General features: G+C 39.1%; 1 protein-coding gene across 2 annotated transcripts; it reads right to left on the reverse strand.

Moving 5' to 3' along the window:
- Positions 1–309: 309 nt before the first annotated feature.
- On the reverse strand, positions 310–27,840 carry tbx4 (T-box transcription factor 4). 2 transcript variants are annotated; one of them, XM_044353300.1, is made up of 9 exons: positions 27,319–27,840; positions 22,192–22,337; positions 21,859–21,953; positions 13,220–13,339; positions 10,912–11,059; positions 2,909–3,061; positions 2,405–2,493; positions 1,949–2,184; positions 310–1,840 (listed from the first exon to the last, which is right to left on the reverse strand). In XM_044353300.1, exons 2-9 carry the CDS (start codon positions 22,333–22,335, stop codon positions 1,185–1,187), a joined length of 1,641 nt encoding a protein of 546 aa, XP_044209235.1. In that variant the 5' UTR covers positions 22,336–22,337; positions 27,319–27,840; the 3' UTR covers positions 310–1,184. The 2 variants fall into 2 exon arrangements, with proteins under 2 accessions (XP_044209235.1, XP_044209234.1); XM_044353299.1 differs by lacking the exon at positions 27,319–27,840 and having other exon boundaries at positions 22,192–22,582.

Genomic DNA, 27,840 nt, shown 5'->3' on the forward strand with positions numbered 1-27,840 from the left:
GCATCTGGGTTGTCATGACTTCAAATCCGTGAAAACCTTTGGGCATCAATCCCGACTCTTCCCAGTTGAACACGTTTTAAAGGAAGAGGTTGGCAATATTCTTTTTTTTACTGGCAACAGATGCCATGAAAAGATTAAACCAACAATAAATTGATCCTACTAACAAGCACTGTTTGTGTATCAAAGCTTGATATATCTAATTCCTCTGTGCCATAGAGCTCCATTGTTGTCCAATAACTATTAAAAACATTTTTGCACTCAGTGACATACACTAGCCACTGAAAATAGTCTCTAAAAACTGCAGTTTCCTCCTGTTTGAGTAATGTCTTCTAAATACTACAGTGTCCCACTATTTAAGGAAATTACTGGGCCTTTTTTTTTCAAATTAAACTATATATTTCATACTTGCTTTTAAAGATTTATGTCTTCAGTAGGGATGAATGACACCAAGTCTAAATGCCACAGACAAGGTAGAGGAGTATTTAGAGACAAACACATTGTTGGTTTTGGTCTTTTCATGAGATTTGTTTACAATATGAAAAATATAGAATAACACCAGCTTTATCTTTTAAATGTGCTCAATTTAGGGGAAGCTCTGCAAAAAATGCTAAAACTGTCAGTGCTTGGTTTTCCCTGCTTGGCCATCATGTACACATCCTACATATCTGAATGAGCCTCACATTATTTTCAAGAGCAAAGTCTTTAATTTTCCCTTGTCTATGTTACTGTCCCAAAAGTTATCCTTGTTTTTACTTCAACTTAGCTATCTAAGACTACTTAGATAGTTATTAGCGATTAAGCTGTCAAACTTTATATTGTGTTAACACTTCTTGTACCCTTGAGCTTGAAGCTCCCTCTGATATACTTTAAGTGCTGCTCAAACCTGCATTTTGCATTTGAATGTGTGAAAACCACCCAACCAATCACAGGCTTATAGTACATATGCTACACATCTGCATAAGTAAAGAGGAGGTCAACCACTGTTCATCACAAACAGTGTTGTCTGTAATTGTGCTTCAGTGAGAATTCATGGACTTAAATGGCTTTGGAGTGCAGTTGGGTAATGATCATGGCTGTATTTCATTACCATTGCTTGGTGTTGGCAGCCCACAGTGGGGTCTAGGAAACCTTGATTAATTTCAGACTTGAAGATTGGACAAAGCTGGTTTCTCCAGTGGTCCACATTAGCTATCAGTCCAGTGAGTCCCTGCACTACTCAGCCCCACCTGGTACTGATAGGACGGATCCCGGATGGATATAGTACCTTGTGCAGGATAGGCTGAGAAATCTCTGTGAGGCCGCAGTGGTGACCCTGGCTTCTTGTGGTACAGAGGTGGATGGCCTGACCTATCTCTGGATCCTGGAACAGCTGGAGAGCAGGATGAAGAGGAAGATGATGGAGGTATGACAGGCAGACCTCGCTGGACTGTAGATGAGTTGTAGACCCCCAGGTCAGCCTGCGGCCGTGACACCATGGATGACGTGGGGTGTGGTACCACAGGGGTGACTGTGGCAGCGTTGGTGAAGTGAGCAGTGAAGGGCTGGTATGGTACGCCCTCCACGCTGTAGCGAGGGTACGGCTGCATTGTAGCCCACATGTTGCAATTTATTGAAGGGGAGTTGGCCAGGTCATCTGTGTCCCCTGCCCCAGATCCAGACTCTGTTTCCATGCTACCATACATGCAAGCCTCTCTGGAGGTGATTGCCTCAGTGCAGTATGGATGAGACAGAAGGGGCGACTCGTAAGAGGGAGGTGAACGAAAGTAATGCTCCTCTGACACCGCAGATGATGTCTCTAGATATGGCCGCTTACATCCAAGCTCCAGGTGTCGGGCATTATCTGCAAAGCGATATAATTAACTGCATTGTTTTTTTAAAACCATGAGTACCAAGAGAGGCACATCTGACTCTGTGCAATGGCTAACAAAACAATGGCTTAAGAACAAACCTCTGTGTTTGAAGCAGTGGTACAGAAGGCTGGGATCTCTGCTCTGAGGGAAGTGGTTCGAGATAGGATCTTGGAGGTCTGAGTTAGACAAAGGAACCCCAGTCTCATACTGATAAGAGGACAGGACTTGAGGGTGCCCCGTTAGAACTCCTGCGCCGAGCTTCCCCGCTAGGTGACTATGCGAGGAGATGAGCCTCTGGCGAACCATGTTCTTTGAAATCACTGGATATTCTTTCCTACGAATCAGTGGCGGCAACGGAAAAGAAACATATTTAGTTTGCCTTGCCATTTTCATTCAACACAACCTCTCAAGGCGAGGTAGATTTTTATATCTCTACACAAAAAAATGCTCCTGAAGAGCTAATTTTGTATATGTCAAGTTTACATGAGACCAGCGTGCAAAATGGTTCTATAGGATCAGTTTTACTTTTCTGGTTCCTTTTTGTGTAAACATACCCCTGTAGTCTTGAAACACGCAGATCTCCTTCTTCACTACCTCTGAATCCTTTGGCAAATGGATTGTTCTCTATCTTCAATTGAGTGATCTAGGAGAATGATATTTCATTTAAGTTCTCATTCTGTTTGGTATAAACCAAGTCACAGGTAAAGCAAATGAAGGAACACTGGCAATGTTCTAACTTTAGGGTCTTGCTGTGGTGGACAGGAACTCCTGCACCACCTGTGCACACCTATGCACACTTTTATTGTTCAGTTTTATCAATCTACATCTAGAAACACTCAATACCCTTTAAACTCTCAAACTTAAGCTGTTGGAGAACTTGTGGACAGGCTACTTAGAAAAGTAAGGAGGTACTGAATCAGTGTAATCCCCTTTCAACTATTAAAGTAAGAGCTAACATCACCAACTGTTACAACAAGGTTTTATTATTTGTTAAACTATGGATTTTGCCTGAATTGTATTTTAATGTCTGTAGTATACATAGTTGATAGTTACTGTACCTTGTGGTTTTGATAAGAGGTTACAGAGATGAAGGCTGTCTCATGAAAGACATGAGTGCAGTAGGCTGTGTTCTTGGATCCAAACGCGTTATTTTCATCTGCTTTGACTATGTGTAGTCTGGGCTGGTACTTGTGCATAGAGTTTAGGATGATCTAGGAAGGGAGAAGAAAAGGAAACACATTTCATTACAAAGTTGTAGCAACAACAGCCACTGATACATAATACATTTCTCATTGGCTCCTTGTTCAGTAGGATCAGTGAATCACTATACAGTGAATTAGATTGCAGCCACTTATTAGATTACTGTTCTTATGAACATTGAGGCTCGGATATGAGTTAATGATGTGAGACATAATTCAAAAGCAGCTCATGATAATGAGGTCACATCAACAACACACCTCCCAGGAGTTAAGAGGCTAGGTAGTGTAAAAGTCAAGAAAATGCAAATGAACTGTGTAAATGTGTTGCATACAGTATGAGCACAGCTATAACAGCATGTTCTCTAAGGACTCTGAAAACACAGCTGCTGCTAGTAAAATTCATAATGAGAGTAAGTTAAGCTTACCCATTACCTATGGTAAGCTAATGAGCAAGCAGTGACAATAGACAGCATTATTGTCAGTGCTTGCTAACTGGCACACCTAAATCCAACATACCCCTAATTAGTTATATTAGCTGCAGCTGTGTCGGTTGGAGGTGTAGAAGCATAAGTATTTAGTATAGACATTTTCCTTGCATCTTAATCCATCCAGCTAAAGTTGCAAGGAAAAGATGTCAGGAGAGAGGAAACAAGGAAATATATTTTTAAAGAAATGAGACGTCCTTTCCTCTGAAGCATCACATGAAGTGACGTCAGTCTCTGATGATGGCAGCCGCTGATCACAGCTGGATCAGCCGTCAGTCAGCTTTAACAGCTGTAGAGACTTTTGATTGAGTTTGTGTCTGCATACATGTGCACCGTGCTAATACTAATAAAGGTGCACAGTTATTACTGCCAGCAGCTGTTTTCTATCTTTAGCCTGTTACCTGTTTGACAAACACCTGCACATGAATAAAAACCTGCATTCTGTACTTAAACTGTGTACTGTGTCCTGCTCAGAGGCACATGAACCATTTCTACTGGCTAAATGCGTTTATATTATTTATTAATTTTTTGCACCTGTATTTATTGATATTCTGATTGTGAATTCATTATTTATTAACCCAGAATATGATTAGGATGTCTTTTGAACACTGGAAATTATTTATTGGGCTAAATGTTTCAGGGGAAATGGAAATTATGTAACTCATATCAAACCTGACGCTCAGGAATTTTCAGCCTCATGTGACTGAATGGAAATGATGATAAATGATGTAAAATATAAAAGTGTTTAGAGTGTTTCTTGCTAACAGACAGACTGTCCCTTACTTTAATTGTATCCATAACAAAAGTTAATAGGAGAAATAACAGATCATGAAAAGAAAAAAAATTCTAATAAATTAAGAAAGTTGTTTGTAGTTCTTTTGTTGATCAGATTTTTAACAATATGGTGAATCAGAAAACATAAAATACAAAACTTGGGGGTGATACACTTGAGTTTAATCTGTAATCTGTTTCCACTCAGTGATGTTGTGAAGTATCAGATCAGTCTGATCAGCTGCAGCATCCCATCAGTAACTGATATCCAATAAGGGGGCACATCGGCTGGTAAAAGAGTAAAGGCTGCTCTCGTGTATCCTCACTCATAGCTCCTCAGAGCAGAAATAAGCACTTTGGTATGGCCTTTAAGATGGTTGACAGGAATGATTTCTGGGTCAAGCAGGGAAGGAGGAACGATCAAATAAGGGAATTGAGATGCACTTAGAGTGTCCCAGTAAGGCTAGTTAGTAAGACAACATCAGAATTGAACAACAGCAATGTTATTAATTATACCTGTGCTTTTCCTTATATGACGCATGAAAATGAAATGGGCCTATTCCATTCCATATACTAAGTCTAACTGGCTTAAGAAAATTAGAAAAAAGAAAATTAGGTACACTCAAAAGATATTAGTACGCATGCTAAATTTAGAGTTTTTTGTCTGTGTGTGGTTGATGGATACTACTGTCTGATGGTGGAATAGAAAAAGTAGATGGAGCTTCTCACAGCAGGATGGTATTAAAACTTAAAATGAAGGTGCCAAGACAGATTTTGCATCTTTGTAAATCATTTCATTTTTCTGTTGGAATGATAAAAGTACGTTAATTTCCTGCTTACTAACTGCAAAAATATTAACTGTGACAATTAGTGTATAACTGTATACTGTTAGTATGTAGTATGGAAATGAAATCAAGGTAACCATACTAACTATATAATTTGATAAATGCCTACAATTATTTAACCCCCAAACATTTAAATATGACTATCAGAACCATCATTGAGAAATAACTAACGGCATTGACGTAGAACTCTGAGAATTGTGTGTATTTCCCTTATACAAAGTCTGAAGCATTATAGACACATAGAAAGTGTGCATATTCCACTGCAAGGGAGCCCTTAAGCACTCACTGATGTCACTGTGGTACAACCCAGAGCCCTCACATATTTTTACTGGGGGTGGGTATCAAAGTCTGTGAGGGCCAACATTGTGACTGGGCGAAGCATGCTGCTTCTCATAGTGCATTCTTCTTTTTTAGGCAGCTGAACTTGAGCTGTTTTGCCATCGGCACATGTCAGATAATGCCTGACTATTTCCTACTATAGGGACCAGTCTGAGACACCTAAAATCATGCAATTAACTTAAACTTTGTTTAATAGGTGTGTTTATGCTTTTGAAGGCATAAGCACATTCATATTATTACTGCTCTTAGACAAATACTTAGCCTGAAAACAAGGTGAATTATTTTAACAGTCAGCTAACAATCATACTGTAGATATGCAGTGCTACTATAAGCAATGTAAATAAATATATGGAACGTGAAACTTGTAGCCTGAGAATGGCAGGATCAGCAGCATTTTCCCTGCTGAATTCCACACTGAAGTAGAGCCTTTCAACTACAAAGTTCTTAATATCAATTAGTTCAGTGAACAGCTTCTGTGCATCTTTCATCTCCATCACTCTTGATCTGGAATCTGAGTGCTGTGTATTAGTAAAGCAGCTAGCATGTGTTAGCTGCACTTAGTGTTTAGGTTGTTTGGGTGGCTGTAGGTCAGCTCACTAGCATTGGTCTGCTCACCGCAGCCTAGTGCTGTGCCCAGCGAAGCGTTAGCAACAGTAGGGCAGGGTCATCACTAGTCCAGCTCTGTCAGGGCCGATAAGCATCAAGCTCTGCACCTCGGCTCCCCTTCTCATTTGCCAGACACTCTCCTGAGGAGCCTTCTCCTCCAGGGGGCTCCCAAAGAGAGGCAAAGGTTGAACAGGGCACAGGGAGCTAGGCTCAGGTTGAACACCGAATGGCCCCGCGCTCACATGCTCCTGTTGCTGAGGCAGGCTGGAGACAGTGATAAGCTATTGGCTGGTTCACCAGAGGCTCTCTGTTGACCTTTGTCTGCTCTGCTGTCTGGCTGCTGTCTGAGGGTGATACTGGAGACTCTTGGGTGACTGTCTGAAGGCAGTGATCAGGGAAGCCTCAGATCACTGAAGAGCTAAAGAAGGCATTTGCTTTCATCTCCCGTGATATAAAAACATTCACACATGATTATTTGCTTCAACTGATGTATGCTTGGAGTGGAGTTCTTGAAAAGACAAGTATTATTTTATTATCATAGCACATAATGACCCAACCCCATCGCTTGAGAACATTGACATTGGACAAATCTGCAAATCCCCACGTGGCATCCAATGCCAACATTTTAAAATGTTTTTTTTCTACAGTATCTGTACATGGAAACTCGTGTATGGTTAAGGATAGAGACAGATTGTAGTAATGGTAAATAGCAGAGTTGTCTGCATTGCTACATAAAAAGCATGCTATTTCCTGCATTGGCAGAGAGCGTTGGCATTGGACATAATTTGCAAGGTGCGGAATCGTCTAATGTAGACATAATTCTGAGGGATACCGGCCTGAATGACCATCATACTTAAGCATCAGGTGTTTGCGCAGGGTTAATGATCATTATCAATGACTTTGGACCAAGTGGCAACCTCAGGGTCTGAAAAATGAATCCAACACAAAAGTGCCTAAACTGCAGTTCCTCGAATGGCCACTTAGGCTGGCTCTAAAAGTGAGTCAATCACCACAGACCTCCATGTTAAAATGTCCAACTTTACAGCAGAAATAAACATGTTTACAGTCAGGTACAAAAAAACGTTTGGTGAATTTTTATCAAACTCACCCTTTTAAATTTTATTAAGGCTTAAAGTTATGCATAATTAAGGGCGTGGCTGCTTTGAGTGACAGGTGCCGTCACAGGCAAGTCACTATCACAGCGACAACATTGGTCAGGTTACTAACCATGGCATAACCATGGCATTAACAGAGTGTGGGTGTGGGCGTGAGCGTGCGTGTAGCTGTAGCTGTAGCTGTAGCTATAGCTATTTCAGTGTGTTCTGAGTTCATGAAAGTTAATTGTAACATTTGGTCACTGAAAAAATTCTTGTTCAGCATTTGGTTGTACTAAAGCAACCTCTATGGAGTCGGCTGTTCCATTTTTTTCTGGTAAGTACATTTTGTTTTAATGGTTTTAAGCCTGTTTTTTGCTGGCAAAAATTAGCGTTAGCATTGTCACAGTTAACCATAGACTATAAATGCAACGTGCTAACCAAGCTAGCAGCTAGCGTTAGGGTCAGCTCCACCCTCTCGTCCAAATATGGTCACTTCTGGCACAAAAAATCCAAGATGGCAACAGTCAAAATGCAAACTCAAGGCTTCAGAAGGGGAATCCACAAACCAACGGGTGACGTCACGGTGGCATTATTTTTCTTACAGTCTATGCTCTGGACTGTTCTGACACCACCCCATCACTATTGTATGAAACAAATCAGTTCCATTGAAATGAAGATCACTTGGAACATCTCTTGGCTAACAGTGCCTGATTTGTCCCAGCTCACCAACATCTGTTTACCATCAGTAAACTGCAGAATGATTGTCATAGATTTGACGAACCTCTAGACCAATAGGTTTTCTAAAAAAAAATCTACTGTGGAGCAAAGATCATTGATTCCACAGCATAGTGTCCATGCAATGGTGCCTCTTGGAGAACCTGACTCCACAAGGAAAAGACAACTCTGTGCACCTCAGATTTTCAAACTGTTGGTATGGACCCCCAAATAGACTCATTAGGACACAGACCTGCATTCGAAAGGTCATCTTGACAAGTCCCTATATGGGAAAATGTAGCTGTAATTTAGTCATGAACTCTAAAACAGTCTGCATGATAGCATACATAGAGGGTAGTACTAGTGCAGAAAAAACATTATTTTAACACATTCTATAATCAGTATAATTTGTAATGAATGGGATTTCCCTCACTCCACTTTGAGAAGCACTGCCTTTCTACACACCTCCTGGTCTAGGCGTCATCTGGGCTCTGCCTGGCCTCTAACTTGCTCTGTCCTCATTACTCGCCCTTATCACTGGCCAGGCACTCAACTCAATCTGACAGCAGGCCCCGCCACTGATCTGAGAGGTTATGAACCTAATGAGCCCGCCCACTGATGGGATGGCTTCAGACAAGCTATCCCAGAGTCCCCCTGGGGAGCGCTGCCACAGTCACACTCTTCACCTCCCTCTGCAGCCTCTGCCTCTCTCTTTCTGCACATTCTCTATCTTACACACTCCTTTGCTTTCTTTCACCTTTCGTTCAGAAATATGCCTGTGAAAACAGCTTTGTGATTTTGATGTCTGCACATCCATGAACCGAATTTCACTGGCTGTATGTTTCACAGTTTCATCTCACTGCTCTATTTATGACACTGGATGAGATTTTTGTCTTTGACAAATGGTTGATCAGTTGTGAGTTTCACAAAATTTCTGCAATATTTTGTTTTTAAATGTCATTCCGGACAGGCATAGTTGAAATAAATAACTTGCATTGGGAGCACAAGGAGTTTTAGAAATAGGTAACTGTTTCACAATCACTTGTTGAGACATTTTTATGTTCTGCATTATGTATTGACTAATATGCTAGTTTAACTGTATAGTATGAGGCAGATCATCAACTAATCAAAAAAATTGGACTCAACTATGCAAAGGATTATCATGAAATTTTGTATAGACATTCATGGTCCCCAGAGAACAAATTCTGTAGACTTTGGCGATCCCCTGACCTTTTCTTTAGCATCACCAGGAGGTTGACATTTTTTTGTTTTTTGTGAAGTGTCTTGACAAATATTGGAAGGATTGCCATAGAATTTGGTACAGTTACCTATAATGCCAGAGGATGAATCCTAATGACTTTGATAATGCCCTGACTTTTCATCTAGCACCACCAGCGGGTCAAAAATTTTAATGTATTCAGTGAAATATCTACAAGATGGATTGGCACAAATTATTTGTTTGTTTTTGTGAATGAAAATGATTTTTGTAGCCTATATTACATAATTTGAAGCGACCCTGTGGGGAGCCTATCAGGTCTTGGGACAGCTGTAATAAAATGGGCAAATAAAAGGGAGCAAATCAAGTGCTAGTCTGCATAGTGTACATATGAGACAATATGAAAGATAGTACAGTGTACAATATGAAATATAACAGCATTTTCCCCTGGGTTATTTCTGGCCATATTAATTAGTAGTCACGATAACCAACCACAATAAAACGTATGAACATACAAAACATGAGAGGAAACAAAAGCAAAAACTGAAAAGACTGTTAGCTAATGTTATTTCACAGATAAAAACTGTTCACTCTTAAAGTTGATCTGCAACATTTGGCTGTTAGGTCCTTATTAATTATTCAAATAATAATAAAATAATGAGAAACTAATCTGTCGCAAGCACCACAGTGATAACATCCCCAGCACTCTGCTTTTTGTTAATGTCATAATTTCAATCTGTAAAATCATATAGACCGTTGATTAAAATTTTAAATGGCATCGAAAACAAAACATGTGATCACCCCCATTATTGTCACAGTACACATTAAATTAGTATGAAATCGAGAAGGATAAACAATTTACTGTGATATACACTCACTGGCCACTTCATTAGGTACACCTGTGCAATCTAATGCAATCCAATACAACAGCTCTGCCATAAATTCTACATTTATGAGGCTTATACATTTTCAGTTTTTATTGACATTGTCAAAAAGGTGATAATTCTACTTTATGTTTATTATTGAGGTCGTAGTGGGTGGTGGTGGTGTACTTGGGTGCATTATATTGAATAGTGTTCATAATATTTTGTCCACTCCATTAACACACATGGGGGGGCAACACAATAAAAATGTCTTATGGGTTGATTACAATGGTGCTTGTGAACTTTGGTGATCCCCTGACTTTTCATCCAGTGCCATCATCAGGTCAAAACTGCAATTTGTCCAACACTTTGGTTTATCCCTGTAAGACCTTGGTTTTCTTTACAATGGAGTTTATATAGACTCACAGAACCACTGGTGTGGCTTTAGACTCATAGTCGTATTGAACTCCACTAGATGTGATAATGGAATTGACTCAGATGAGAATTAAGTACTTCCCGAATACTAAATGGAAAATTCAGCTATATTTTTTTACGACACAGTTTTTCTTTTAGTAGTTTTGTCCATTATTCCAAGATCCTGGATGATAGTCACCAGATGTATTGGAGAGATATGGAGATGTAGCAACTTATTTGTCATGTTAACATATTACTCACCAATTAAATTGCTAAAATCTGGGAACATTAAAACCACACAGCTTAAGCAACAAGCAACATGAGTCAGACAGGTTATTAAGGCCACTTTTTAACACCATATTTCAGCAATTAAATTGGTGAGTAATATGTTGACATAATCAACTGGAAAGATGGCAAAGTAGCAAATAAGATAGTTTGCAAATACATGATCCCTCTCTTTGGCGAGGTCTTGAGTCGTGGAAGGTAGAGAGGTTCTCTCTGTAGGTACTCACATGCCCAAAAGGGTCCAGATGATTGTTTGTAAGCTTGAGCTTCTGAAACGATACCAGCTGCCTCATCCAGTGAGCTCCAGTGGCAGGGGAATCAGGGTGCACATAGAGTCTCCCTGGCATTGCTGGCTCGGCCTTGCCAGCCACCATCCTAAAAACACATTGAGACATACATGCAGGATAAACTGAGATAAAGAAAGAAAAAACTCTGTTATATGTAGCTGCCTTTAAGATCCAGTGGCACTCAACATACAGGAAATACCTCTGTCTCCGTTAATCTAACATGACTAACTAAAACTGTCCTTTCCTGTCACCATGTTAACTAAGTGTCCCTTACCATAATGTAGTTATATAGAGGCTTTGAAGTCCACTGCTCTCAGCTCTTTGTAAGAAATCCCTTAGACTGGAAGGCAGTGGCCTCTGCTAAAACATCATTACTAATTATGCCTCTCGAAGGTGTTGCTGAGAAACACCAGAACCCACCAACTCTAGGCCATGCCACATGAACAGAAACAAATGGCTATAAAATGACATCTTTCTGCCAGAGACTATGTATGTGTTCTTTTGAGCTTTTCTAGGCAAAACTTTTTTGTCCACCCATGGTAGGAAGACAGTGCCAACTCTTATGTCACACTGATGGATGGAGGACTGCAATGTCATTGCCTCCAGATACAGGATCAACTGGAGAAATACTGAGTACCGTCCAGCGATATTTTTTTCTTTATAACAAGCATCTTGCCAGTGCCCTGCAGTAAAGAGCTGTAGTCAATGATGATCTGCACTAAAAGGTAGTCATCAGACCACACCAGCCTGATATGATCTACTCTTGTACAATAACTGAGATATGCATGTAGAATTAAAAAGAGAAAACACGACTGATTGGCCTACTTTAATGTTTGGCTAGTGTGTCAAGCTGATTTGATTTTCTGTTGTGATTATGTGAAAAAATTGTGTATTTCAGAGTATTTTATTGAAAGCAATGCATCTTTGGTGGATACTAGGATTATGATTATTTGATTAACCAAGCCTTTTTTTAAAGGGTATATTTACCCAATATAGGCATCAGTGAAGCAGCAAGTACATAAAGTTGCTCTGTCTCATGAATGGCCATGTTTGTGGATGGAAGAAAGGAGCAGAAGGTCAGTGTCACAGTTTGGCCTTTGACCTATGGTTCTACACACTAAGGTTCATGGCATACAGTATATTCACTGTGTGTTAGGTTTTGTCTCTCTAACAGGCAAAAAATGTATTTGTAACACACAATGTGAATGAAAAAATGTGAAAAGACAATTTTGTGATTTATGTATTATTGAGAACTTTGCCAGACTTATGTTTTCTACCCAAGCAAAGTTGTCAACATGGTGTAATTATCACTGGCTAAGGTGTAATGATTACCTCTTCATGATTGGGAAGCAACATGATAGAAACCCTGACATACATACATTTTCTAACCTACAATATGCTTTCTATGTTATCTGTGTTTGTCAACTATGGTATGGTTAAGGTTATGGAAAAGAGGGTATGGTTAAGGTGCAACTGTAACATTAGGTTAAATTTAGTGTATAGTTAAGGTCAAGCAACTAAAATTAGAGTATGCTTAGGGTTAGGCAACTAAAACACTTTGTTAAAGTTGGAGAAAGATCTGTGTTAGGATTAATAAAAGTGCAGGGCACGAACTCCATGCTCATGTACTGTATGCCCATTCACCACCCTGATCTCTGCGTCCTTACTTTCCCTTACTTTGCACACAACTTCCTACATTGGCAGTCAACAGTGGCATTGGACATAGAAGGTGATTGTTTCAAGATATCGAGTTAATTCCTAGGGATACTCGGCTGAGGTATTAATAGACTATGCAATGTTTGTTGAACAGTGGCCACTGTGGCAACAGGTGGCAAGTACAGCATTATGGCACACAGAAATTTTCCTTCATTCCCCAAGATTCTCTTCAGTCAGTTGCTTTAAAGAAATCATTAAGCAACTTCACTGCGAGCGAATGGAATAGGACCACAAGTGGGAAACAACAAACATGTCTACTGGTGAGGTACAGTATGTTTAATTCTTCTTTATCTGTGACAAGCTAACATTAGCCACCACAAGCTACTGGTCATTGCAGAAAAGGTAAAGCTGTAGCAGCAAAAGTGTACTGAATTGAGAAAGAGTGTTATTTAATTCTCATGAATGCAATTTTTATTTCTATGGGGAAGAATACCTTATTTTGTCTTTCAAAAGGTCTATAGTCTAGCTTTAAGTCTCTTTGACTTCTGCCTTGGGGAAACAGTCAGATTCACTTGTGGCCTTTGAAACTTACCACTTGTTATCACAGAACTTGTAGCGGTGGTCATCAGCCGGAACAATATCAATTAGTAGGATGTACTTGGTTTTGGGGTTCATCCCTGTCACTTTGACCTTGTAGCTTGGAAACATCCTCCTGTTGAACAATGTAAAAAGAAACTGTTAGAGAGGACGTTATTTGGCGTTGGTGTTTTAGCACAGTAATATATTATGAAAAAAACTGATGTCAACCACACAAATAAGTTCATTTTAATTGGCCTTAAAAGAGTACTCCACCAATTTAGCATTTCACTTCCATAGTCAGACTCACAATGGACAAAAAAAGGATCAAAATCGATGCAGCAGAACCAGAGATGTTGTCTGTTTGTGTTGCCAGAGATAATGTTCGTCTTTCTTGTCAAACCTTGGTGCCTATATTACCCACAATGCAACTTGACTGCCAACAGTTCAGTTAGAGATTTGCGTGTGCTGCTAGTCTCAAGCAGAGATGAGGTGCGGGCTACAGAGGTCTGGCAACCTCAACTCTTTCTAAATCCACAGCCCCAGATTTTGTTCATTTTCAAACTTGTAGTCTTTAACCCCAACCGAAGCTAACCTCTTAGCCTTTTTGTCTGTAGCCCATTTCAAGGACTAATAAAATTCTGCCTTTATCAAGGGTCTGTACTTTGTACTCTGCACTGATCTTCTTCTTAAGAAAGGATTCTTGTGTGTGTGTAGGACAAGTGTAGTATCGTCACGGATTGTGCAGATGAAGATCTGATTAACTCACTGACTGCAGCTCAGTGATGTTCTTAAGGGATTGGGATGAGCAAGGTCGAGATCATGGGACTGAGAGACAAGTAGGGTGAGAAGCTGCCTTCTCTAAAACCTGAAATAACCTTTACCTGAACATTAAGTGGATGAGACCTACTTCTACACAGATAACCCCCTTTAAGCACATTACGGAATCAGACCCACTTGCCAAACCTTCTACAATCATTTTCTTGATGTCAACCTTATTGTCAAAATTTCCCATGTTCCAGCCTGGTAATAACTTGTCTCCCCACAGGCATTTATTTAAGAGAGGACTGAAATCCTCTCATACTTGTGATACTGAGACGCCATAAAAAGTATGGGAACACGCTCTATCTTTCATCTTTTAAATGCCTTGAGACTACAAGACAGAATATGCTAATATAGCACTCAAGGCCGTAAAACACATGAAGGGAGCTACCTTTCCTGACCTCTTCTGAGAAACTAAAAACTTTTTCATCCCATCTGCGCCAAAGGAAATTTCGCTTGCGCCCCCTTATAAAGCCCTAAGTGGTTTTTAATGGCACCCCAGATCGGACAACAGTTTAGACAGCAGACTCGTCATTGCTCAAGAGACTACAGTCAAAAGGGCCTGCAGTTTATCTGTGGGTGCTGTCTATGGCAACGCATTCAAACATTGGAGCACACAGTCATGAAAGCCTTGCATGCTTTCTGAGAGGACGGCGTAGCATCAAAATCCATATCTTCATACTTGCTGTTCCGATTGGTGCAAATGCCCTTCTTCAAAGGCTCATAGTGCCTGACACCATCTGATCATGTTACTGTAAATACTCCCTCACGTAAGAGAGAGAGAGGGGAGGGGGATTGAGGGCAGGTAATTTAAATCTCTCTCCCAGGCTTCAAATCCAATCAGTAGGAGAGATCAGTCCCGGTATCATCCTCGCTGAAAGACGGGTTAATCTTAGAGGAACATTCAAAACAGACCTCTGCTCATCTCTGGCACCACTCACAACACAGACAGAGCAGATGGAGGCCTGTGTCAACACATGTGGGCCTTGGATTTGTATAATATGGCCATAACTACCTAGTGGAGGGCTGTGCTGCTGCTCGCTTTTCACTCAAATCGTGAATATGAGTCTATCCAGCCAGACTGACAAAATGAATGTGCCACACTCTTGTACAAATGAATATTGCAATGTCAAAATGTTTCTTGGATTATTTAGCTTGGCCCTAGAATTATGTATGCTCTTAAGGCTTTAGTATGCTTCAAATGAACTACCTCATACAAAGAATTATCCGACCATGTGTAAAGGCCAAAGTGTTTGTACCAGTTCCAAATGGTTGCATTCAAAAGACTGGCATAAAGCCTGCAGTCATAGAGAGGTATGGGACACAATGTACAATAGTAGGATAAATGTGCACATTTTTGGACAAGAAAGCATGAAATATAAGTTTAAATCCTGCCTACATTCACACCTCGACACACCTGGTCAATTGTTATGTAAAGTGCAAGGATTGTCAGATTGTCTGTTTCTAAAAGTTCTAAAATTGTTGGACACAGCCACACCTATACTGCCATTAGAATGCCGGTTTCAGATACTGTTAGACGACCGACATATGACAACCACTTCATTTGAAGTACACTGATGCCTTCAAATACCACCTAAATCATTATACTAATTATTTTATTATTTTATTTTAAACTGTACTTCTCAAGTCTTAATTGTTGATTGCCCCAGCCTTGTTTATATATGTTGCTACCAAAACAGCATTAACAAGCATTCAAGATAATTTTTTGTTTTGTTTTTTTGTTGAAAAAGTAGTAGAACTGCTACTTTTTCAAAAGTCATGTAACAAGTAATCTGTTTGAATGAATTTGAATGTAACCCACCAAGCATAATCATAAACCACATAGTAAAATTAACAAGGTTCCATCATGTTACATACCTCTGCTGCCTCACTTGAGTGACAAGCTAACTTTACTATAAGACAGTTGCATTTTACAAAGTGAGCAAACAGCTATTATGTAAAAAAAATTAACTGTGGTGTTGATTCCAAAATCCCTCCACACATTACTTTGCAGATGGTTTGGTATCATGATTATCCATCCAGCATGGCTCATTGGTTTTCACCATTTTATATTAGCATAAATAACAACAATAGGTACCTTACTTATAGGGCAACAGGGCATGCAGTGCATTTTATGTATACTCCCTGCTGGAGTCAATGCACAACCTGTTGTGCTTATACACTAAGCATTTTGAATTCAAGCAGGTAATTGCAGATTGAATATCATTTTTTTTCTCATTTGAACAGTAGTTTGAATTTTAAAGAAAAAGTGACAGCACTAAAAAGTAGTTCAAGAAAATGCATTGTAATGGGATGTTTGTCTTGTTCTTGTCAAATTAGCAGCAGCACTTAAGGGATAATAACAGCACAATTGGACATACTGCTAGCCAGGTGGTTAAGGTGTATACATAACCACAATGGCCACGGTTCAATTCCAGCCATACCCACTCTCTCCTGTTGTTTTTATGTATGCCTCTTTACTGTCCAATCCAATGAAGACAAAAATGTAAAAAATAAAATTAAAAAAAATGAAAGCACAAACATTCATGACATATTCTTATGGACTATAGAAATGTGTCAACCATATGACATTTTGCTGTACTGTTTATACCAGTGCAGCTATCCCTTTCATAACTCTGGCCAAACTGCGCAATATTGCACAGTATTCAGTAGAGCTGCTTTATGTCAGTATTGGATTTTTGCATCATTGTGATGAAGTACCTTGGTTTTTCAAGCATTTCATTCTCTGGATTTGCCAAAGACTGTCACTTGCAACTGGTTATTTTATCCGTAAAAATCAGTTGATTTTCCACCAAAAAATATACTATATTATGAGATATATTGATATTGGAATATAACATTCATTGTGATTTTACCCTTATTGTAGTCTGTGTGTAGCAAAGTTCCTTTCATTGCTGTCCTGTCATCAGGCTGCCTATGTGTCTGTCTATGTTCTTAGATACATTTGATAAAACATGCTACATTTATAAAACAAAAACATACTGTAGGTATTGCAACTCTTCAAAGGCAGACAAAATGAAGGCATACATATACATATGTTGGTGTGACTAAGTGAGTGAGTTTAAGGGGAGCATGAGAAATGGAAGTCGGAGAGTGTGTGTATGATATCAGTGTCAGGGTGTGTGTGTGTGTTTCTGTGCCCAGCCAGCTGTTTCTCTTAACAATCCCACATGTTTAGGCCCTTCAGTGATCCATTCCTTCTCTGGGAATCTCCAGTACCACGGAAAGATCAAAAGGAGCGTTGGGGGGGATGATGAAGCGCTACAACCTAGTAGACGCGGCCTATTGTGGGCGCCGGATTCCTCTTATCAACCCGCCGCTGCTCACTTGACGGGCTGTGTACAAAGAGGGAGAGTGAGGGAAGAGCTGCGCTGGGTGCTTTGAAGAGGGAGGATTACGGCCTGGGCAATGACACTCACAATAACAAGTCTTCTAGGCTCAGCTAGGTGCTGCATGGGAGTGGACTGAGCCAGTTTGATCTTGGAGTGTTGGGAAAATGTGGGATCCCAGGGGGTGATGGTCTGGTGCTGGCTCAGGGTCTGCACCTCTTCCCCTACCACCTATGCACTGACCTTCCTCACATGTTAAGAGTATAGAGCCTGAGAGCCTAAACTGTACTCCTTCTTCCCTTGGTACATAAGACAACTTGAGCATCTGGTGATAACCTTAAGATTGGTAACATCTGAGGATATCATCATGCTCTGAAATGCGTTATTGTTTTTGAACATTTTTCAATTCAATCTTAAGTAATTGTGCACTGATGCAGGGAGTTCAGTATACTTACAATGTAAAATCATAAAATACTAATAATTTAAGGAAAACTATTTTTGGGGCTTTTTGATGCATTTCAAAATGATTTGAATATTTTGGAACATAAAACACAAGCACACAGTTTTTGTGTCTAAATGCTCTTTCTTGCAATTCTGATCTATTATGACACAATTTGCTACATCCAGAGTGTAAGAAAATGGTATCTTTTCAAGGAAGACATGCAATGATGCAAACTGAGATTTTATATCAGGCACAAAGAGCATGTCATTAATTAGCAAGAATTTGTTGATGCAGATCAGCTCAGTCTGTTTGAAGTCTGTTTATTAGGACATTTAATATAGTGCTGAAGGTTTTTGAATTAATCTTTCTGTCCAAATACTTTTGAAGTCCTCAAAAACAACATCACACATGCACAAAGTTTAAATTTCCGCTGCCTTTAGATGTGGATGAAAACATTTTAAAACAAAAGTGATCCTGACTATCGGCAGTTTAAACTGACAGTTAATTTATCATTTAATGTTTAAAATGATACATATAACATTTTGACATGTCTATGAAGTGTCCATGTCACCCCTCACTCTGAAAAGCTTTTTGCCTGCATCAAACTCAAAACCCTGCAGATCAAACACTGTCACTTCAGCCTGGTCTTCGCTCTACACTGCATCCACTTTTCCCGTGTTCCACACAGAACAGCATAATGACTCCACCATCGTCTATTACACTATCTTTTCAAGAGATACAATGCATTACCTCCCCCCCTTGCAATTTCTATTCCTTCTTCTCTTACAAAAGGATTGCTTGTACAATCTGCGTAATAATGTCTTTTAGTTGTGTTAATATTTTGCTTAAAGATTTAATAGTTAATACTGTATGTGGTCACTGAAAACAGCTGCACAGTGAGACATGCCCCAAGTCTAACCAAATGATCTAAACCAGAAAATAAATTAGAAGGATTCTAAGATTACTGACACAACAAACTGAGTTTGTGCCATGCACAAAATAAATCAGAGAATCTTTTTCTGATTTTTAAATTTTTAATCCCTGCTTCCTTTTGTTGAGCACTGGTTAATTTTACTTCTACGACCCTCTAAAATTATTTAAATATAACAAGAGGAAAAGGAAAATCACTCTTTGGTTGAATTTCTCAGAACTTGTAGACAAATCCAAGTTGTGAGGAATGGTCGCAAGCAGACACTGCTGCTTCATTTTAAAGCCAAAAATGTTGGGAATCAATTAACTAAATGCTAATTGATAGATCTGTCTCCATCAGTATTGCATTCCTTCATGAGCTGACAAGTAAAATGTGAATGATGAAAATAAATAAGACCAGGATGTGACTTACTCTCTCTGCTCTGGTGTTTGTTGCTGTTCAGCTGTGGTTTGCCACTGGCAATGCTATGTTTAACATATCATCTAGTCTATCTGATCAGTCAAATGTGGCATTAACTGTATTATGTTGTAACAGGATATGGGACTAAGGGTCAGATAACTATGCAGAACATTAAGGGGAGAACATATCTACATGTGCCCAAGACATTAAGTCAGTCAGTAAAAACACAGCAACATGGCTGATCTCTTGCTGACAAGAATCCTAAAATCTCACAAACTATTAACATGGAAATTATTAATTTAATTATTTAAAGAAAAACAGTTGAGAGACTGTAATGGCCAATGTGAACAGTAAGAATGAGACCCATTACTGTGTTTATATAGGCACTTGACTAATGTTTTGACACAAACTTGAAAAAATGTCAACATATCCATTTTACTCTATTTGCAAATTGCAAATAAAGTAAAATGTAAATACAAGTAATTTTGTCAGTGGCTAAGAAGAGAAAATTTCAGTCTCGGGGGTGGAGTTATCTTATGTCATATTACCTAACTTCTGAGTAATGTAATCCTGCAGACTTTCCAAACATACTGTGGTAAACAAGTGCTTGCCTGGGTTTATATGACACCAGTATGGTTTCCATTGTAGAACAATTCAGTTTGAACTTGTGCTTGTTCTCCTACACAAACTTGTTGTGTTGTTCCTCAGGGCTCCGTTCTTGGGACCATACAGTTTCTGTAAAAATATAAAACTCCTGCAAATTGGCTTGATTACCTCACTCTGTAAAATTAACCTAAAAAAAGATCAGTCTGAATTTTTTGTAATTTGATTTGGTTTTAGGATGACGTTGCATGATAATCATGATAAAAATAGCTTTAATGTCATCTCACTTTGATTTTGCCTGTTGTTTTTGAATTTTATTTTAAGATTTTGTTATGTAGGATGTTGAGGCTTGGCTGACTCTGGCTTTGTTTTGTTTTTTCCAGACATTTGACTGTCTTATCAAGCAGAACTCAGTTTGAGACTGGTTGTTGTTGTATATTTAGTTGATACTTTGGAATTTTATATCATTTGAGATGTGCTTTTGCCATATTTTCTCTCTTATTGCACTAACATCTTTCTCACCAGCACTGGTTTGTGATGTGATCAAATAGATAATTAAGTCTCTGTTTTATGATTTATGATCTGACTCTGATTACTAACCTGTCAGTGATGTCCTGGGTGGCATCATAAATTTGACAGCATCAAACATTTTGCACAGATTAGACTGAAGTAATCAATGAGAACTGAAATGATGATTTAACTAAGATTGAGAGCACTCAAGGATAATTTCAGCCTAAATTATTCTGTTTTTAAAATTTCCTTGTCTGCTCTGTGATTAATATTTGAAAGATTATCAGAGTATCACCAGAAATTAGTCTCACTTTACTCAAAAACTATACAGAATGATATGACAGGTTCAAATAGCCATGCACTGAAACATTGGCCAGCTCAGATGTCAGATTTAATATAGTGTTTTACTGTGTTTTACTGAACCACTACAACACGATCCTTGCTAACAGTTCAACATTACCAAATGTCCTCTGCCATGATAACACAGTGAATGCACTATTCATACATGACATGCTTGAATAATTCACTCTGGTGTTGATATCATTTTGCGTGAGTTCATTTTCAGAGTTGTCACTCCTGAAGGAATGAAGCCACTTTGTCTGTGACCTTCAGAGAGTCTGCTGCAGACTGACTGTAGGTAAACCCAGACAGGTTTCCCAGCACAGCTGCATAGCTAAACCACTGCACAGCCCTTCAAAGGGCTTTAAGGATTCAGAGCCCACTTTATCAGCTGGACAAGGGAAAGCCCATCTCTTAGCGTTATGCAGCATTAAGGAAAAAATGTGGTGACCTTTTACATTTTTTTACTGGAAAAAAAAAACATCCCATGAGGAATGAGAGGCGGAGGTCGATTTGAGAGTGTACTCATTCTCTGGTTAATGTCCAAAGGCCTCACTATCTAATCCTCAGGTCGCATTAAATCCAACAAGCCGAGCAGTCATTTGTGTTTTCAATTATGTACTCACTGCTGCAGGAACTCTCTGTCTCTTCCTGAAAGGCAAAGTTATAACTGCTATATGTTACTATTAGCTGTCTAAACAGATGGTCACAGAAAGGTATGATATTCATTTTACGTAATGAATCCATCACTTGAATATCACTTTCTCTGTATTTTTCCACAAACGCTGGTGTTTTTGTGATGTAAAATATGAGAGGCTTTTAATATATTATGTGACCAACAAGATATGCAGTGTGTTCCTGGTTTCTTTTGACTTCTTGGCAACAAAGGAATGAAACAGTTTCCTTAGTGGGAAGACTACTAGTTACCACATCACTATTTCTGTTTAAATATAGAATTATGTAGCAACTTTGAACATATTTAAAGAGTTCAGAGGAGGTGTGACTGATTACCTGATTATTTATTAATGAGGTCATTTCTAATTATGGAATTAATAAGTAAGCAAACATACACTCAAATGTCATCACTCTCCTTAGCACATGCAAAAAAAAAACTTTTTAAAGGTGGATTACAAACATTTAAATTATAAATAAAAGTCTGGTGTCCAATATTTTATCTTTAAACATTTATGATGGTTTCCCAAACTTTGGGTCTAGACTGTACCATGACTGGTAAATGATGTGTTTGCTGCTTTACTAACCTGCCTGCTTTAGTAATGATCATCTCTGTGCCGGCCTCATGGAACTTCTTCCACAGCTCCCTCTCATGAAGGACAACCTTAATGTTCTCAATGTTCTGAAAGACAGAGGAGCCAATGAAACGCTGGCTTTAGCTGTTGGTCTGATACACTTCAGTGTAAACATTTGTCTCTGTAGCATTGTAAACAAAAAAGTTTAGATTTATATATATATATATATATATATATATATATATATATATATACATTCATGATTCAACAATCTACAAACTTCTATAAAGTGCAGCCATAAGAAGCATCTGTGTGTTTGCCGTGTGGAGGGGTCTTCATGTGTACCTGGTCGGGCTCACTGGAGCTGGGAATGGTGGGAGCTGTGGACAGGCCCAGTCGTGACTGGTCCGGAAGGAGATCTGTCTCCCCGCCGGTCTGGACCCGGTTCACACATTCATCCGTCACAGCTGAAGCCTTCTCCTGCAGCATCTCTACAGGATTAGAAAAATACTCAGCTGTCAGACCTATCAGTGAGTAGCTGTGAAACCAGAGAGAATGTCTGCTGCAGACCAGACCTGGCATGTGTCCCTTTTCAGGTAATGTAAGCTCTCCAATACAAATAATACATGTTTCAGAAGGAATCTAATATACTGCTCATAGTAACCAGTATACACCATATAGTTACCTCACTGCCATCAAGCTCTGCTCAAATGCACATACTGTATAGCAGTGATTTCAAAGTGAGGGACCCCCAGGGGTCCTTGAAGGGCTCCAGAGGGTCCTCAGCAAAAAGGGGAATAATTTATTTCACTATAATTACATCCATAAGTAACACAATGACAGAATGTTTGACTATTTGGGCCATAGCTTTCATACACTTTCTGTAATATAACATTTAAAAGCAAAAATCAGATGGGGGTCTGTGCTCTTAAATGTGTCAGTTTAGGGGTCCTTGAGATGAAAAAGTTTGAGAACCACTGCCGTATAGAGCCTGAACACTGCTCCATGTACGCGTAGTCTGCTCCTCGTACTACGTTGCTGCACTGGCCCTTTCCACTAAGTGTGAGCTGAGTGCTGTTAGTCTTTCACCAGCAGTGTTAGGAATATGTCATCGTTCCAAAATCTACATTAATCTACACTCACTTTACATGCCAATTTTACTGAGAATATCGACTCAATTATTAATTATGCAACTGTGCAGTAATAATAATTGTGGGAAAAGGTACCTTTGCTTGTGTTAACCTGCATGTGAGAAATTGCATTTATATTTTTATATTCATTTTACCTTTAAAAACAAAACAAAACACATAATTTAATAATCTTTCCAAACCCATTTACTCTCAGGACCTGCAGTCATAACTCATAACTATTCAATGACCCTCAGCAATTTATTTACATCTCTCAAATTTAAACTATCAATTAATTTGATCATGGTGTTAGCTCTGGCTCACAGATTATAATAAATCTAGACACCAGCTGATGATTGTGCCTTTTTACTCGCATGAAAGACAATTAAATCACATCCTCTGTTTAATGTCAATGTAAGTAATGAAAATTTAATATGTTAATGCTAACCATCATCTCACACCTTTTCAATACCCCTTCAAATGTAAATAGTAATATCAATTATTTAACTGTAATGTTTTATTATAAATGTCATTTTCCAATACAAACTACATTCATTTGGCTAGAAAAGCTTCTGCACTTGACTTGTATTATGAAGGAAAACAGACCCATTAAAAATAGCCTGGATGTCAAATATGTTCACCATAAGGAATATTTCATATAAGAAATGTAGAAAACAAAATTTTCCATTGTGCACATAAATGACTGGCTCAGCTTCATCACTACATGTTTGTAATGAACCCTGAAATCAGGTCATTTGTTTGGATTGGACTGGACTGCGTGTCCAGCCACTAGTTGCTGTTGCTGGTGAGAAAGTCTGGCAAAGTCACTAGAAGGTGGAAAATAACTCGTGTTAACTTGAGCCAAGCAGTATTTGGAATAGCTTATTACTGGATGTAAAAGTGGCTCATTGGAACATGAAAGGAAACCTAATATTCAGTTAACACAAAAGTTTCATGTTCAGTTGACTTAAATTTTGAAATATTGCTGCGCACATTTTCCGTCTCTCTTGACTAGCCTGCATGCTATTGTTTCAATATTCAATACTGACAGAATACATTCTCACATATTAAGATATAAACCATACAAAATCTCTAATCAGATCTCAACTATTTTAGATATAATCAATACAAATATAGGGAATACAAAATCACTATTTAGATTTCTAGATTTCAGCTATTTTAATCTGTATCCATTTGTCCGTGAGAATAATTTAATTAAATATTCAGTCGTCCAGCATCAGTCAAAATGTTTAACCACATATAATATACCCATTCAGCTGGGCAAACATCATCACACAGATCAGTTCAGCATTTTTATATTTATTCATGCCTATAAAAATAGTAGCGGTCACAAAAATGTTACTGCTCTGTACCATCTTATCCACAAAATATGAACGCCCGATAATCATCTCATGTGAACTTTAGCCCATACAGACTTCAAACTGTTTAGCTCTGTGACAGGTAGTCAGCATCAGACATAAATCAAAAGCTCGGGTTTTATTTCAGCTTCGTAGAAGAGAGTCTGCATCAAAGCCTTAGCAACAAATCACACTGACATACTGTGATCATAGCTGTGGTCAAAATGCAACTGGGAGTGTAGTTTGGTATGAGAATGCATGAGAAGTACAGTGAAGTCCTGTTCCAAAGGGCAAATCTGAATTCAGCTATTCATATCATATCAGGAAGGGATTACGAGCAGTTTCAAACTTCAGCTGCATTTTTAACAGGAAAGCACCAAAGCCAATAAAGGAATTCAATAAAAAACTTAAAATTTCATTCCCAAAATGTACTGCGAGCTTGGGTTCATCCATGTCATGTTATGTTGATAGTCATAAGTCCTCCTGTCTCTCACACCTACAGAAGCACTGCAGATTGTCTTTCACACCGCTTCATCTGCCTCTGTGTCTCATCCTGCTGCTCCTGCTCCGAGCTTCACGTCTGCCTCAGACCCTCGAGGGTGTAAACGAGCTCCAGACAGCAGAGACTGTTTTCTTAATGCTACATACAGCCTGGAACTATTGGTGAGAGATGAACTGCATCAAACACACTTACATGTGTATTTTTTGTAAAATACTTTTTTTTTTTTTTTGCATGAGTTTAAAACCATTTCAACTGACGACATATTTTATATTCTGATTATAATTTCCCTTTCAGGTCATGTTTTAGCTGCTGTATTTCACATTGATCATTTGTTCCAATCGTTCTCCTATAACTTCTTACTGTTCTCAACTATCCTAAATACCAATCTAAGCAAAAACTACCAAAAGCGTGAAGTGTGTCAGTCTAAAACCTGTTGCTGCCCCTGAACCCCCAACGCTGCTCAGTCCTCAGGGTTACACACTGGGTCTGTGGGCCTGTAAACACAGAGCGACCACTCTCTTAGCCATGAAAGTAGAGAGGCGGCGTCCAGTGTAAACTGATGGAGACATTTGTGAAAGCTAATAAAGATAAGAGCTGACAGGAAAACAGCCATGGAGCCTTTTTTTACAGTGTGCATCTGGGCCTTTCACTGGTCCTGTTTAACTAAGCAGCACGAGCCAAAACCCTGTTTCTGTTTCTGTCACTCTGGACGTCCAATCTGAAAACTATTCAGGACACATGCTCGCACACACACACACACACACACACACACAATGGTATATTCATGCTTGTCAACATACTGAAAAAAGAAGTTAATAAATAAAAACAGAGGTGCAGTCTATAAGGTTTCATATTTTGCAATACTGATCTGTTTAAATGTACAAAATCCTCAGTGGACTCTGGTTCTTGCTTGCTGATTACACTGCAGGATATGTTTGCTTTAAATGAATCTGCTTGTTAAACATGACTGTGTGCTTCAAGGAGAAGTAATGCCTGTGCAGCATTGATGAACAGTCTTAGTAAAATTCCTATGCGGGTCTGGAAAGTCTGGAAAAATACAGAAGATGAATTTGAGCATTTCTAGGTTTTGAGACGTTCTAAAACATAGTTGTCCCAGGTGCACATTTAACTACATGTTTAATGCTGTAAAGCTCCACTGTTATTTCCCATGTTATTAGTGAAAGTCACGTGGTCTGGCCACCATCCTTATGCATCATACTCTGCAATGACCAGATTATTCAAATCCTTTCAAGAGGTCTGCTGAAAGCAGAGCAGCAGAATTTGAAAATGACAAATGCAAAAAGACCCGAGAGGTTAAGAAAAATATATAAGTTGTGTGTGTGTGTGTTGTCGTGTGAGCTATGAGGCGTGTTACTGTGACAGTGTGTCTTAATGTAATCCATTTCAATATACCGCCATTTTGTGTCTGCAGCACTGATGCAAGACCTGAGCATCAACTATTCAGTCTAAATAAACAAACAACATTATTGGATAAATACGTGAATAAATTACGTAAAAAATAAATCCTCTAACACCGCTGCTCAGCTGTTTAGTCAGACACTACTTATTGATCTGCAGCCTGTTGAAACACTGATTCACGGGAAAATGACTTGAAGAAACAGATGAAAGCAGGTGTCTGATCTAATCTTCATCTAACAACAGCACAAACTCTGATGCTCACTGTTAAGACATTCCCACAGTAACTTCAGTCTGTCAAGTTTTTTTTCTCTTATTATTCCATAAGGGGAAAAAAACCGTATCTTGTACTTTAGTACTTTGGAATATTTAAGAGAAAGAGAAAGCCTTCAACACCATTCTGCGTATAAAATAAAAATAAAAATAAAACAAGAATTTAAAAAAATATATTTTAAAAATATCCACGCCGTTACTTCATTATGTTCACCTGCCAGTAACTACCAACAGCTGCCAAGCAAGTAAAATGTTTAAGCAATTAAATAAAAAATAATCTTACCTGTTGTTTCATTGCTAGTATTATTTTAACAATAATAAGAAGAATTATTATTATTTATTTGTTATTTAAAAAAGTAAAATAATAGTAGTTGTATTAAATTGGTTATAATCAAATATAACACAAATCTGTAAGTTCTGCAAACATTTTAACATTATTTGATCACGATAAAAACGTTCAAAAAATTCAACTGACAAAAAAGCTGTTTTGTAAAATGTTTCAGTAGCTCGTTGTTTCATCATTTTCTCAACCACTAGTTGATTTCTGCTTCACACTCATTTATCACTTTCTTTCCACCGTAACTGTCAGATTAAAATCTTGCAGATCAGATAGTCGTGCAGTGGTCTAATCATCGCGGCTGATTTTCCTCACACATGATGACTCTATTTTAAAGCCCTCCTCTCTCCTTAACACAGCCGCCTTAAACACACAGCGCTGTTTACAAGCAAGCAGATAATCAGCAGATAATCAATTTACACCGTGCTAATCAGCCGCACAGACGTGTCTCTACTGTACCTCATGCAGTCAGCTATCATCTGCTTAAATCCATCCCTGTGCACCGCAGCTCAGTCTTCAGTCTGTAAACAGCGGGGTGTTCCCCTTCCCACAGCGGCCGCACGTGTTTCCAGAAAACGCCTGTTTTCCGGCGGTACTCTGGAGGCTGCAGCGGTGGCGGTCCGCTGGGAAGTGTCGGTGCGTCGGTCGGTTCGGCTGCCTTAGTGCCTTTCAGCTTCTCCAGCACTGAGCTGCCTTCTGCGCCTGTGCAGTGTGCTCTGAGCTCTGAGGGGGAACTCAGTGGGGTGTTTTCTTGGAATCACACACACACACACACACACACATACACATACACCCCCACACACACACACACATACACACATACACTCACACAGCATACACACAGTTGCTCAGCCCCTTGATGTGTGAAAGCAGCAGGAGAGAATGATTTTTCCCTCTGGTCTCTCACCGGTCTGGCCCTGACGCTGCGGCCGGGCAGCAGAGCCTCCCAGGCGGACTGTGTCTACTCTGAGCCTCGGTAGG

The sequence above is a fragment of the Thunnus albacares genome, chromosome 6, assembly GCF_914725855.1.
Source record: "Thunnus albacares chromosome 6, fThuAlb1.1, whole genome shotgun sequence".
Lineage (NCBI taxonomy): Eukaryota > Metazoa > Chordata > Actinopteri > Scombriformes > Scombridae > Thunnus > Thunnus albacares.